Genomic DNA, 16,105 nt, shown 5'->3' on the forward strand with positions numbered 1-16,105 from the left:
GCATCATTAGGATCTATAAGTAGTAGTTCCATGAGTTTGTCGAGTTTGGACAACTATGTCCCTCAAATATGTGCCTACATAACATCTCCGATTATAGATTTGAAAAATTCTCTTTTAAGGGGCCTTCTCTTCTATTTCTACTTTCCACTTTTTCTTTTTTCTTTTCTTTTTTTTAATATTTATATACACACTTCACGTTTTTCTACTCTCTACCATCTATTTTTCCACTTTCCCCCCCTTTCTATTGTTTTCTTTTTCTTGTCTTGCTTACTTCCTTCTCATAACATAAAACTAGAGGTTGTACGTGGAATGGATTACGGTATGACATAGTTGGCACCTAAAATTAGGTGCCACTGTATTGTTTTGTACTGTATTAATTTCTAATAAAATAAACATAAAAAATAAAAAATAAATAAATATGTGCCTACATAGGATAGAAGCTGGTATCAACCTGCTACAGCCTTCCCAGTCTAAAGACTTGTCTTTGATAATGAAGTCAATGGTGCTTGCTGGCCATTGAGCTTAATGCCATAGGGGGAAAAATGTGCCGCTAAGAGTTGTGTAGGAAACGAATAGAACAACTTTGGTTCTCCAAAAGAGTGGTCTGCTGGATCTCATTCATGATGGGGACAATTAAAGAAAATCTGCTTTTGTTTTGTTCCCCTTGAGCACTTGTGGGAACCTGTGATTTGAGAGCCATTTTGATATTGGTTTATTATTGTCGTCGCCACTGGAAGTGTGAAAAATGTTTTGCATGATATCCAGGCAAATCGCACTAGATGTGGATACATCAGGTAGTGCAAAATAATGCTTAGTGTAGCATCAGCTCACACAGTGCCCTCCATAATGTTTGGGACAAAGACCCATCATTTATTTATTTGCCTCTGTACTCCACAATTTGAGATTTGTAATAGAAAAAAAATCACATGTGGTTAAACTGCACATTGTCAGATTTTATTAAAGGCCATTGTTATACGTTTTTCACTATGTAGAAATTACAGATGTGTTAAAACATAGTTCTCCCCCCCACCCCCACTTAGTCTTTCCATCACCTTTGGAAACTTTTATGCTGTTTATCAACATGGGGATAAAAGTTGTGCCAATGAAAGTCAAAGAAGCCATTATGAGACTGAGAAACAAGAATAAACTGTTAGAGACATCAACCAAACCTTAGGCTTACCAAAATCAACTGTTTGGAACATCATTAAGAAGAATGAGCACTAGTGAGCTTACTAATCGCAAAGGGACTGGCAGGCAGGCCAAGGAAGACCTCCACAGCTGATGACAGAGGAATTCTCTCATTAATAAAGAAAAATCCCGTATAGTAGAAACACAGCTGTAATTTCTTCATGGTGAAACCAAAATGTATAAAAATGGCCTTTATTAAAATCTGACATTGTGCACTATAACCACATGTGATTTTATTTTTTTCCTATTACAAATCTCAAATTGTGGAGTACAGAGGCAAAAAATAAATGATGGTTCTTTGTCCCAAACATTATGGAGGGCACTGTACATCTCTCGCAGCTTGTAGACCCAGAGGAGATAGATCTTGATTTAAAATTAACAACAACAAAAAATCTTGAGCACTTCAAATCATTCTTCAGGGAATGATTTGAAAGACAGTGTTACTTAAAACATTTGAGTAATTAATAGCTGATCTTTAGCTTCTGCACCAATTTCCTGCACTGACACTGAGAGCAATAGATTTTTGGATGTTAAGTGAAACAATCCTGATAATATTGAGCCAATAACCTTCCAATACCCTCAGTAAAGAGTAGGAAAGATTTTTGCCTTTTATGCAAGAAGAAATTAATTTGCATCTCGGTCTTGAATGACACTGGAAATTTATGGGAGTAAGAAGTTGAGGTGTCTCCAGAACCTTGATGACTTTATCCTCGGGGTTTGAAAGAAGTGGCTCTGCAGATATTGGGTGCATGGGCTGCCATCTTCCAAAACTGCCAGTGTTCAATAGTTCTGACAGATTATGAAGCCACATTTGCCACCCCTGTGCTTTGAGGGGGAGAGGCAAATTGAAACTAAAAGCTAATTCATGCGCTATTTGTAGTGGGAAAACTTACTGGGGAATTGGTGAAGTGGAGTTCAGCATTGGGTAGAGTTAATACAGATTTATGAATGGAGAAATCATGTTTGACTAATCTTAAGTTTTGAGAATGTATCGAGCAGAATAGGTGTTGGAAGGAGCTGCAGATGCTGGTTTTCACCGAAGATAGACACAATGTTGGAGTAACTCAGCGGGACAGGCAGCATCTCTGGATAGATGGAATTGGTAACATTTTGGGTTGAGGTCATTCTTCAGACCTTTGGAATATGGATGAGGCCTTGGAGATGAGCCTTGACATGAAGTTGTTTAACTAAATATTAAAACACCAATGTTGGCGAGAAATAAACTGGCAGGGATTGAAGATTGGTTAGTTTATTTTATTATTGTCACGTACAGAGGTACAGTGAAAAGCTTTTTCATGCTATCCGGTCTGAGAAAAGGCCACGTATGAATCCAATCTAGTCATCCACAATGTACAAATCAAGAATAAAGGGAACAACATTCAGTGCAATGATTTAACGTGATGTCTCCCCTGAAGAGGTGCAGAAATTTGAAAACTCGTACCTCCACCTGCACACAAATTTCCAGTCGAGGCCTCGGCTCGATGTAATTGTAGTTGGATTGTTTTATTGCAGGAGTGTTTGAATACATTGTGAAAGCTGCCATAACATTAGCATAATATCTTGCTTTCACTGCACTTCACTTTCAGGTGAGGTGCATCCGAGGACACCTTGACCCCAGTGGAGCGCAGACTCCATTCAGCCTCTCACCACATAAAGAGAATCTCATGCTGACTCATAAAAGGAATAACATGTTAACACATTTATTCTGTCCATTCCCAGTTCAATTTTCATGAAACTTGTGTCCCCCTCATAACTCGCATCAGTCACCCAGCTGACAGTCGTTGAGAAACATGGAGATGAGGCTTAATCCCTCAACCAAATGACTGATCATTTTTTAATAGCTGAGGCCCATCCAAATGAGTGGTTGCACAGTCTCTGTGGGGCCCATGGATCTATTTTCATGCTGCCTCCATCATTACCACCAATTCCAACAATACCCCAAATAATCCATTAGTTATTTCTATCAATTAACCAAAGTTATTATTATTATTTGTTTATTATTGTTACGTGTACCAAGGTACAGTGAAAAGCTTCTTGATTGCATGCTATGCGGTCAGTGAAAAGACAATACATGATTACAATCAAGCCGCCCACAGTGTGTAGATACAGGAAAAGGGCATTTATAAACTTGAGAGATGTAAACAGGGCAGATGAAGTTGTTCCCCCCCCCCCCCCGATCCCATGGAAGAAATATCAAACATTGTTTAATGAATTATCACCCCTTTTATTGAAACTGCATTGCTCGGCAAAACAGCATCTACCCTGCTCAGAACCAATTATTTTCATTTCTCAATCATACCACCTAATTTCACCAAAACATTAGTTATTACAGACCACGCTACTTTCTTTCCTCAACAAATAAAAACGATTCTAGGAATCCGTTTGATAGGCATTCCATGACCACAATTAATATTCTTCCCTTATTTGTCATTTGATATTGATATGATGATCTCCATCTTATCAGGTTGCACATGTTACAATCCAACCAGTTAGAGAGCTTTTCTGCATCTGGAGGTGCTACTTGCCTCTATAGAAATAATGTTTTTACGAAAATATAGATTATTTATTATGGGTTAGTTATTTTGAGTGCTCATGTTTCAAGTTAAAGAAATTAATATGCAAAATTGCATATTGAGGTAGTTTCCTCAATTTAATTTATCTTTTCCACACATGCCTCACGACAGTAATTACTTCCATCTTATTGTATTATCCAAAGTATGAGAGATATTTTATGACTAGCCAGATCGCTTTTATTAATTTAAAGTATATTTCAAGGTCTCACATGGAACCAACCTATTACGCTTGACATTGCAGCCTTCTAAAAGAATAGCTTTGTTTACTGGTGCTGCGTTATTCTGAATACGAGTGTCTAACTTGAGGAAGCACGTGTATGGTGTCGGGCAAACTCTGGTTCCACCATCGGGCAGGTCATTCCGTCTCCACTGTTTTCTGTGGAGGCAGTTTGCTCAACAGCTTTCGTCGTTCATCCCCCCCACTCCCCACATCCCCTGGTGCTTCGCAAATACAGGAGATGCAACAATTATTCCCATGCCTCCCTCTCTTCCATTCAGGGAACCCAGCAGCTCCTTCCAGATGAGACATAGGTTGAAATGCGCTTCTCTCCACCTCACCTGCAGCATTTCATGCTCCTGATGTTACCTTCCTACCTTGCTGAGACCAAGCATAGACTAGGCGACTGTTTTATCAACCACTTGTGCTCTGTTTACCAAGGCCGACTGCAGATCCTGGTTGCTAGACTTTTCAAATTCCTTTCACACTCCCATGCTGTCGGTTCTCTCCTCAACCTCATCCATTGCCAAAATAAGGCCGCAAGGGGGAAGGAAGAACAACTTGTATTCCTCAAAGCTCGCGTCCCAGTGGTATGAACATTTGAATCCTCCAATTTCAACTAATATCCCTCCCTCCACCCCAACTTTTTCCCTGCAGTTCTCTCCTAATTGAAGATGACATTCCAATCCTAATTGAAGATAACACTTTTTAAAATTAAATAAATAAAATTAATGTGGTTTGGGGGAGGATAGAGATGCTGTGCATAATTGCTCTGGGGCGATATTTAACTTTGGTTGCACACAACTGGTTATGCTCCCATATACTTGGTTGTGTTGGAGAGCCCATACTTCCATCTCAATTTACCACCATCTGGGCCTGGGTAATATATCTGAGTGCCACTGGCTCCCAGTTCATGGACATTAGTTCACAGAACAGGTTAGTGAATTTAAGGGTAATTTGCAAGTAATATCTGTTTAATTTCTCTTTTGATTTTCTAGGTCCTTTATGCTGCATTTCATTCCCATGTCATGAAGAGGACTACCTCCAAGCAACAGTGGGCTGCTATCCCTGCATAATGATCCTAGGTCAGAATTGCTGGGCCAAGTGTCATGTACTGAACAGTCTTTTGGGCGAAAGGCTCTTACCCGTTGTCAAGGGCAGCAATGATAGTAAGTGTAAAAGGCGACGGCTGAAATTCATCCACGGTAAAAGGACAAGTGTCAGTTTGGCTTTGCCTGGACATTATGTATTGGTCCACCATCTTGCGGCACACCAGGGAAAATGGGACACCATTCCGGAGGAGGACCTAGAAATCCAAGATAGTGAAGATCCTGCACATCGTGCGGCACATCTGGAAGTAACGTTACACCATCCGTTATTGCAGGTAATATGATGATCATTAATGTGGAATTTTATCTTAAGTTAGTTTGTGGGGAAGCAAGGATAAGGAATTTTGTCTACTTTTGTTATTTAAAGAATTGAGATTCATTTTCCAATTTAAATGATAAAATCTAAATGTCAGGGGTTTTAGGGAGAAGGCAGGAGAATGGGGTTGAGAGAAGGATAGATCGGCCATGATTGAATGGCCAAATGGCCTAATTCTGCTCCTATCATTTATGAACGTAGTGATTTTCATTTTCGATAGCGCATATTACTATATTGTGTTCTTAATGTCTGCACTGCTAATTATGTTGTAGTTATGGATTAACACAGATTCTGACTGCTGCATGTTTGTCAGTTGTATTACCAATATGACTGTCAGTTATTGTATAATCAATGACCAGACATGATATAACAGCAGGCTTTCCTGTAAAGATGTTATTTGGGATTAGGATAGATGTAATATAACAAAAGTCATCATCTAAGACGATGAACAATGAAGGATGTTAAACCTTTAATATTATGTATATATTTTTAATCAATCATTATGGGTTCTAAGGAGGCAATGTATCTAATAACGTTTATATATTAAGTTAAATTGATTAAATAAAAACTCTAACTAGTTTCTATACGTTGTGCGTTCAGTTAAGGAAAAGCTCAGCTTGAGTATAATTGGCACGTTTCAGTAACCGGAAAACTCTGTTTGCAATTTTGCTATTAATTTCTTTTAAAGTTTAAGCTGTAAATCTGTGCACTGGCATTGAGAAATATGAAGGTCTAATTCATGATTAGATCATCATGAAGAAAATGATATCCCAAGAAGATACCAGTGCATTGGACAGGTGGCAAATGAAAAATAAACAAGATGAGAGGTGATAAAGACAGATTGTAAATTTTGGTAAGAAAGACATGCTGGAATTGTAGTGTAGATAACTTAGATCAAGGCCTTGAGGTTAATCGCATTAGGAAGGGCAACAGTGTACAAGAGTAAACAATGGCATTGTTGCTGGATGAGCTGGATTTATTGGTTAGAATTTTCTTTTGAAACAACATTGGGAGGGTGCATGGGGTGGAAGAAACTGGCCTTTAGCTTAGATCACCAGCTGTGGGACAAAGTAGTTAGGAGAAAGATATAAATATTTTTTCATGAGGATGGTGGGGATTTGGAACTAGCTGTGTGAAAGGTTGGCTGAAGTGGAAACGTGCATGAAATAGGGAAATTAATAATAGAAGTTTTGTAACTTATAAAACTATGAACCAAATCTGGAAAGTTGGATTTGGCTGGAGACTTTGGCTTGCACAGACATGAGCTTGAATAGTGTTCTTCTGTAATTCTAAAGTTTTACTTTTGAAACATGATGGTAATTGATCAAAGTTTTAAATGTGGGTTCACAAATTTCACATGGGACTGCCACAAAGAGAAAGTCATTTGAGGCTTGTTTTTTTTTGTATGTTTTCATCTTTTTTTAATTGAGCCCAAGGTTAGATACCAGGGCTTAACACTGCACAATTACATTTGTCACATGAAAAAATGCATTCATATGTGGCAGTGTAAAATGCAAGCTTGTTTGCTGAATCGGTACTGCTTTACGTGTGTGTGTGTGTGTGTGTGTGTGTGTGTGTGTGTGTACATTTCTTCTGAGGTTTTCAGCAAATGCAGAATATCTTTTTCAGTGATATACATTTGCAAAGTTGGAAAAATTCCAGTATGTTTCTTGAATGAGTGTATTATGAAAGAGTGCCAACTATACTTTGTTGCCAGATTTTAAATTTACAATCTCCTGGATAAATGATTCTATGCTATAGCTGAAGATAGACACAATGCTGGAGTAACTCAGCATGTCAGACAGCATCTCTGGAGAAGGCCCATTCTTAGTCACATGTGTGACCAAAAATATGAAAAATTGTGGAGTACATCTCTTCTAATTATGAAAGCATTGCTGGTATATTGTTTTGTATTGTATATATGATTCTTTTTTTCGGTTTATCAAGTGACATTTTTTAATGTTACTAGTCTGTCATACGGGAGGTCTGGTCCCCCAACGCAATATCCCATCACTTTCCATGTTTGTTTAATGTCAGAGGTCAAATATGACTGGTCATGTGTGTGACATCACATGGAAGAAGTTTACAAACTGTATGAATTAAAAAAAAGAAGAAAAAAAAGCTAGAGTTGGAATAGGTGACATTTCTGGTTGACACCCTCCTTAAGTTGTCTGCTCCAAAGCTATAGCTTCTGTGTCATTCGGTTTGTGATGGGTAGCCATGTTGTTGATGTAAAAGTAAATGTGCCCCGGTTGCCATTCAAGGCTTGAGGGAAGAATTGGTGAGGAGGCTGAGTGATTTGTCTGCAATATTCCATTTGCAACACGGCAACCTGGGTTGGCAGTGTCTTCATTTCATCTTCATAAACAGGAGGTACATTTCTTAATGCTTAAGAAATGAGCTGTGCTGTGGTGCTGAGCATTTTGGCCTCGAATGCATGTTTTTTTTAAACAATTAAACAATAAACTATTCTCAAGCCCTGTCTCATAATAGTGCTCTGAAGCAAGTACCAGTATCGTGGAATTAAAATGAATGAAGCCCTCTGATTATACCCTGGCTTGAATGTTGTATTTGTATATGATATAGTGCAACAGAACCAGAGCATAGAAACTTTGGGATTTTGTTAATGTGTTGCTCAATTATGAAGATTGGTGGGTGTGGGGGGAGGGGGTGGAGGGGGTGGGGGTGGAGGGGTGGGGGGGGGGGGAGGGGGAGGGGGAGGGGGGGGGAGGGGGGGGAGGTGGTGGAGAGGTGGTGGAGAGGTGGTGGAGAGGTGGTGGAGAGGTGGTGGAGAGGTGGTGGAGAGGTGGTGGAGAGGTGGTGGAGAGGTGGTGGAGAGGTGGTGGAGAGGTGGTGGAGAGGTGGTGGAGAGGGGGTGGAGAGGGGGTGGAGTGCTAGTACAGAATAGAGCTAGAATTAGTCATTTTGTTTTGAGGGGGTTTAAAGGGGGAAAAATACACTTTTAAATAATGCTTAAAGTCAACCTTTTACCATTTCAATACATTTAAACACTGGCTAATCTGTCTTTGTGGTATTGAACCAGTGTAAAAAGATGCAGCATTGTCTTCCCAGGCAGTTCTGACTGGAGTTGCATGCTCTCAAGTTTAATTTCACTGGTGTTTCTTTCATTCCCATTTTTCTCACATATTAAAAAGCTGCCAAAACGAGTTAATCCATGTTAATGTCATCCTGATTGTTTAATTTAGTTTTAATCAAATTTAAAATGTGCTAAAATGTCCAGATGACATCAGTTGCTTTTATTGGAATAACTAGCCATTCATTTTCAATTCCTGCTTTGGAGCTAAATATTTGGCATGTTGTAATAGCTACTGGATTGATGTGGACCCCAGCCATGGCGCACTGAACATTATTAATTGATCTATGAGTACGATGGTGTTGACATGCAGGTGGTTTTAGAGTACTGGTCAGATCGTGGCCGTGTGGCCCTTTTGGATTAATTGCGACGTCAATTCAAGGAGAGAAGTTTTTAATCTTCTGGGACAGACTCGGCTTCTCCTGAAGTCTTTAAATTCCCCATGTGCATGTCCTGAGAGAATCTGCTTCCACTGCTATTCCACATTGTAAACTGCAATGCTATGGTATGGAATGCAAGTAATGAAATTATACCATAAGCTTGAGTACCATCCACACTTTTAGTCTCTCCATTTAAGGGAAATCAGCTTGTTTTAATTATCTGCATGCTACCTTTGTATGTAGTCGGAATCCCAAATTTTCATTGCAATTTTTTGTTGTCTGACTCCATTTCAATCTCCTTCATTGGTGTTCCAGTGTAAGTAATCTTGCCTTTTCCTATATTGCACTCACTCTGCAAATGTCTTGATCGTTCACTAATCTCTTTCCTTACAGGCTTTTTTTACATCATATACATATGCTAACATCCGGCACTCCAATACACCTGGACGATTTCCGACACTTCCCTACCATTCCTTGACCTCACCATCTCCATCGCAGGGGACAGACTCCTGACCGACATACATTACAAACCCACTGACTCACATGGCTATCTGGACTACACGTCTTCCCACCCTGCCCCCTGTAAAGACTCCATCCCCTACTCCCAATTCCTCCGCCTACGCCGCATCTGTTCCCAGGATGAGACATTTCATACCAGGGCATCGGAAATGTCCTCGTTCTTCAGGGAACGGGGATTCCCCTGCACCACCATAGATGAGGCTCACACCAGGGTCTCATCCATACTCCGTAACACTGCTCTCTCTCCCCATCCCCGCACACGCAACAAGGGCAGAGTCCCTCTGGTCCTCACCTTTCACCCCACCAGCCGGCAAATACAACACATAATCCTCCGCCATTTCCGCCACCTCCAACGTGACCCCACCACTCGCCACATCTTCCCATCTCCCCCCATGTCTGCCTTCCGCAAAGACCGCTCCTTCCGCAACTCCCTCGTCAATTCTTCCCTTCCCTCCCGCACCACCCCCTCCCCGGGCACTTTCCGTTGCAACCGCAAGAAATGCAACACCTGTCCCTTCACCTCCCCCCTCGACTCCATTCAAGGTCCCAAGCAGTCGTTCCCGGTGCGACAAAGGTTCACCTGTATCTCCTCCAACCTCATCTACTGCATCCGCTGCTCTAGATGTCAGCTGATTTACATCGGTGAGACCAAGCGTAGGTTGGGCGATCGTTTCGCCGAACACCTCCGCTCAGTCCGCAATAACCTACCTGACCTCCCGGTGGCTCAGCACTTCAACTCCCCCTCCCATTCCCAATCCGACCTCTCTGTCCTGGGTCTCCTCCATTGCCAGAGTGAGCAACAGCGGAAATTGGAGGAACAGCACCTCATATTCCGTCTGGGGTCCTTGCGTCCTTATGGCATTAACATTGAATTCTCCCAATTTGGCTAGCCCGTGCTGTCTCCTCCCCTTCCTTAACCCTCTAGCTGTCTCCTCCCACCCTCCCATCCGCCCGCCCTCGGGCTCCTCCTCCTCCTCCCCTTTTCCTTCTTTCTTTCCCCACCCCCCATCAGTCTGAAGAAGGGTTTCGGCCCGAAACGTCGCCTATTTCCTTCGCTCCATAGATGCTGCTGCACCCGCTGAGTTTCCCCAGCAATTGTGTGTACCTTGTAATTCAATGACTGATTTGCCATTGAGCCAAACGGATGATATACGTGTTTAAGAAGGAACTGCAGATGCTGGAAAATCGATGATTTACTTGATGGAGGGGGGGGGGGGGTTGATAAAATAATGGATTAACACATTGTCCATGCTGACCAGATTGACACACTTGGCTAGTCACATATGCATGCATTTAGTCCATAGCCCTCTAAATCCTAACTATATCTGTCCAACTGTCTTTAAAGTTATAATTGTTACAGGTTCTAAAGCTTTCTCTGACAGCTCATTCCATGCTGCTTTGTGCTGCTTACATTGGAACATAACTTCAAATTGTGGGCTAACAATTTCTTTATTTTTCTACCTTTCCTTCATTGCTCCCTTCAGCTGAAAAAAAAACTAGACTGCACTCTTGTTCCCAGGATAGGGGATTCTAAAGTAGGATGGCATAAGATAAGAGGGGAGTAGGCTGTTCAAGCCAGCACTGCCATTCAATATGATCATGGTTGATCATCTAAAATCAGTACCCTGTTCCTACTTTTTTTTTTTTTTCCCCATACCCTTAATTCCTTTAGCCCTAAGAGCTAATTCTAACTCTCTCTTGAACAACTCCAGTGAATTGTTCTCCGCTACCTTCTGTGGCAGAGAATTCCACAGATTCACAACTCTCTGGGTGAAAACCACAGATTCACAACTCTCTGGGTGAAGAGATTTAAGAGGAGCCTCGGAGGCAACATTTTCACTCGGCACTCAGTAGTCAATATCTGGAATGAGCTGCCAGAGGAAGGTACAGAAGTTGTTAGAATTTTCGAAGACAGTTGGACAAATATATAAATAGGGTTTGGAGGGCTATTGGCCAAATGCAAGCAAATGGAACAAGCCCAGTGTGTCAACTTTGTCAGCATAGACAAGTTAGACAGAATGGCCCGTTTCCATGCTGTGCAGCTGTGACTATGAATAGACCTTAATTATTAATTTTTGGTTTATAATGTTGCAGTCAGACATTCTATCCGTTATACAGTAAAACCCCATCGTGTGTTATATGAAGGACATGGTGTTAGGTGACTACTGACATGAAGTAAATGTTGAATCTATTTAAGTGATGATTTGATAAGCTACTTGTGAGCATGCACTAAACCTAGGAAGGCATCAATCGTTACAACACGATCTTGAATGCTTGCACTCCATAATAATTTGTTATGATACTGTACAGATGTACCACATTCCTCTTATAAAAGCTGAGTCATTTGGAAACTGAAATGCTGCTGTTCTGGTTATTTCCGTTCCTGTCGTCTCTCTCATTGCAACACATCTGGGTCTGTTTTGCAAAGCAACCGAGTAATAAAACCCAAGCGTTGGTTGGAAAATTTCAAAAGTAAAGGAAACCTGTGGTGCTTGCAGCTTGGCATGCGCTTAAAGCAGTCTTCATGGCCTGATTTACTCCGTCTCAGCTTGAAAGATATGTATCTGAACAGCTGTAAAATTAGACCGGTCCCACCTCAGTTTATTCACAAATGATTTTTGTTTTGGCCTTATTTTCACAAATATAAATGTTCAGCTCAGAGTTACATGGAGACATGATTTCAATTCATTTTGTCTTGATGCAAAGTGTCACTGACTTATTTACTTAAACTTCGTTCCTCCCACGCTGTTGAGTGCATTGGGCAGCAAGCTTTCACCATTCTGTTCGTTCATGTGCGATGTCTTCCACCCTTGATAGGCTTGCTGGAATGTTCGCCTCCATGCGAGTTTTGGTCGGCCTCTTTTCCTTCTTCCGTCAGGTTGCCGTGTCATTGCTATCTTGGGTGCACGTTCTGGTGACATTCTGAGTACATGTCCTGCAAATTTCATGCTGCGTCCCTCTATGTCCTTGGCTGAGAGGCTTTGTTTTATCTGTTTTCTATATTTGAGGTCTAGAAGGTGCTGTGAGTTCCTAATTGAAACCTAGCAAGAGGTGCAAACTGAAAAGGTACACTGGATGGCTCGATTGTAATCATGTATTGTCTTTCCACTGACTGGTTCGCACGCAACAAAAGCCTTTCACTGTACCTCAGTACACGTGACAATAAACTGAACTCTACTCAACCATAACTCGCATCAATGCCCACTAGCAGTTAAATACACTCCGTGTAATAAATAGGATCTGCAGTAGCTGGTTTATATCAGAGCCCTTCATAAAATTAATGAAGGGCTCCGACTGGAAACATCAGTTTTCTCCAGAGATGTTTAGCATAATTTAGTTTGTCATGTGTGCTGAGGTATCTCTTGCCTGATGGGAGAGGGGAGTGACCAAGGTAAGACTGTTCCTTGATTGTGCTGGTGGTCTTACCAAGATCATGTAAGGTGTAGATGGAGTCAATGGAAGGAAGGTTGGTTTGTGTGGTGGTCTGGACCATGTCCAAAACTCTACTGTTTCTTGCGGTCTTGCTGTTCCCAAACCATGCTGTGATTGAAACCGATAAAATGCATTTGAAGTAGTTGGAGAGAGTTGTTGGGGGCATGCTCAGCTTCCTAAGCCTTTTCAGGAAATAGAGGTGTTGGTTTGCGCCTTTGTCCATTGCTTCGATGGTAGCTAGTCCAGGTGAAGTTGCTGGACTATTTACTCATAAGAATTTGAAGCTTTCAACCATCTCCACTTTGGCGCTGTTGATGAACACCAGTCTGTGCTTTCCACTTTGCTTTCATGATCTCCTTTGTCTGGCTGACGTTGAGAGAATGTTAGGGGGTGCTGCTTGACTCTGGTTATTCCAGCATTTTGTCTATCTTAAGATACAACCTTGAATCTGGCTCCTATTTGCTGAGCCGACTGCTAAAGTTAAGCTCTGAAGCCACAAGCTATTTGTTGCTATTTGAGACGCCACCTCAGGCTTGATCGCTTTCTAAACTGTCCAAGTCTTTAATGTTGCTGATGTGAACAAATATTGACCTGTTCATATGAATCTGAGGTAAACAAAATTAAAAGTGTTAGTTAGTGAAACTAGTGTAATCACCTAGAAATGAGAAATATTCTTAATCTAGTCCAGGTGCTATCCCTCTGACCTTGAACAGGAGCAACAATATCTTGGGACGTTGCTCACCATTAAGAATAAATGAACTTTGGGTTCCCCAAGGTGACTCTGACTTTATTTAAGGGCCTATGTATTGTGGTGCATATTTATCCTTGAGACCAAATAATTTCTGGAATTGTTTTATTATGTTTCTTGTTGAATGTTTAACTTAGACCATTAACTTAAGGATGGTGAGACATCCTTGTGTGTTATTTTTGGATATGCCCAATGGAGTATTATAACATGAGGATGTTCACTCTAAGCCCATTTTTGTGGTAGGTTATAACATATTTATTGGGAGGATGGGCAGTCATAAATGCTCCAGCTGCCAGTTCTGTGTGGAAAAATATTGGTTAAGTCTGAGCTATTTTTGGTAACCCACAAAATTCCTCAGCAAGCTTCTAACTGTTTGAAAGCCGACTGCAAAGGAATCGTGGAATACCGCAAAGAAACTTGGTTGAGACTGAATTAATTTGAGTTTGATCTCTGCGCTTCATTAATCTTGAGTGTTTCTGTGCAGAGCCGACTGGTAATTGATGGCTGTTTTGGAGTTCAGCTTGAAGTTTTCCATCTCAATTTCCCGACCTCTAGAACACTAGGCAATTGGAGTTTCCTCAAGGGAGCTAGAGGAGAATTTTGCTTCCTTTGCACTGTAGCTACCGTCCTTGAAGAAACCTTTTTAATTGCACCAGTGTTGAAGGTTTGACAATGTAGCAAAATTACTTCGCAGCTGTCCTATAGGAAATGCTTCTTTTGTTGTGTGCTCCTCCCCGTGGTGCTATGAATGTTAGTATTCTTTTTCTCTACTATTTTCACAAATAGCTTAAATATCATGATTCAGGGAGGATCATGTTGTTCAACTGATCTTTGCTGGCTCAATAACCTTTTTGTTCAGGGGAAAAGTTAAGTGGAAGTCGTTCAAGGAAAATGAGAGCTGAATTGAGATTAATTAGAAATGCTGAGAAAGAAAAGGGCAAAGCAGTAAGTTAATAAATGTTCATAAGTTATAGCAACAATATTAGGCTATTTGGCCTATTTATACTCCGCCACTCAATCATGACTCATCCATCAACCCCAATCTCCCGCCTCCCCATAACCCCTGACACCCATATTAATCAAGAATCTCTCAACCCCCACCTTAAAAATATCTTTAGACTTGGCCACCACAGCCTTCTGTGGCAATGAATTTGAGTTTCACCACCCTCTGACTAAATAAATCTTTCCTCATCTCATTTCTAAAGGTACGTCCTTTTATTCTGAGGCTATGGCCTCTGGTCCTAGACTCTTCCACTTGTGGAAACATAGAAACATAGAAAAAAGGTGCAGGAGTAGGCCATTCGGCCCTTCGAGCCTGCACCGCCATTCAATATGATCATGGCTGATCATCCAACACAGTATCCTGTACCTGCTTTCTCTCCATTCCCCCTGATCCCTTTAGCCACAAGGGCCACATCTAACTCCCTCTTAAATATAGCCAATGAACTGGCCTCAACTACATTCTGTGGCAGAGAATTTTTTATTTTATTTTTGTTTTTTTGATGGAAAATTGAGGAGATTCAGTATGTCAATGAATACTCTTTAACCTGTACAGTCATGCAGCAGAGAGCATATTGACTGCATCACAGCCTGGTTCGGCAACTCGAGCAACCAGGAACAAAGAAGATTGCAAAAAGTGGTGAACACTGCCCAGTCCATCACAGATACTGACCTCCCCACGTCAACGGGATCTACAAGTCGCTACCTCAAAGGCAGCCAGCATCATCGGGAAGCCGCAGCGCCCTGGCCACGCATAGGTTTAAGGTGAAGGGCGAAAGATATTACAGGAATTTAAGGGGTTACTTTTTCATGCATAGGATGGTGGTTGTTTGGAACGAGGCGAGGATAATTGCAATGTTTAAGAGGCAATTAGACAGGTGCATGGATACGACAGGTTTAGAGGCAAGCGGGACTAACGTGGATGGTGCATATTTGTCGGTGTGGGTCAGTTGGGCCGAAGGGCCTGTTTCTGCCCTGTGTGACTATGACCCCAAGAGAGCAGCACCAAGGACAGTTTTAATGCTGCTCCAGATAACACTGATTCATCAACTTGCATCTGGGAGAATGAAGCTGCTACTCGGCTGGTTTATCGGGCGCAGTCATTTTTTCAGCTTTAATTAAAACACTGCATTCCAGTTCATCAGCCTGGGATTACTCCAGCTTTGAACAACTTTAATTGTTTGTGAACTGTACTTTCCATTTCTGCATCTTTGTTGTGTGGTCTCACGGAGATGCCTGTGGCTGCCTCCATTGTGGCAGCAGGTTGGACACATCATTCATTCCTCAGTTTCTGGTGGTCTAATATTAAAAAAATATACGATTATTTGATTAAATTCTGATTAAAGTCACATCCTTTGCAGCGTGATTTTGATTTCAATTGGTTAGAGGGTGGTGAGCGGATGGTATGAAGGGACGAATAAGCACTTAAGTCTTAAATCAAATATCTAAACAATTGCTCTTTTGATTTTAATGCAGATAAATTTTACATTCTGTCGACATGGCATTCCCAAATGTGCACTGAGCTTTCTT

The 16,105-nt window shown here is 41.3% G+C and overlaps 1 protein-coding gene across 1 annotated transcript in view; it reads left to right on the plus strand.

Annotated features, from left to right (window-relative positions):
* Positions 1-16,105, plus strand: part of dstyk (dual serine/threonine and tyrosine protein kinase) — a 57,678-nt gene that overhangs the window by 5,697 nt on the left and 35,876 nt on the right. The window contains exon 3 of the mRNA XM_033042821.1: positions 4,977-5,362. Coding sequence (XP_032898712.1) covers positions 4,977-5,362 — 386 coding nt within the window. The remainder of the gene's footprint in view (positions 1-4,976; positions 5,363-16,105) is intronic.

This window comes from Amblyraja radiata, chromosome 24, assembly GCF_010909765.2.
Source record: "Amblyraja radiata isolate CabotCenter1 chromosome 24, sAmbRad1.1.pri, whole genome shotgun sequence".
Taxonomy (NCBI): Eukaryota; Metazoa; Chordata; class Chondrichthyes; order Rajiformes; family Rajidae; genus Amblyraja; species Amblyraja radiata.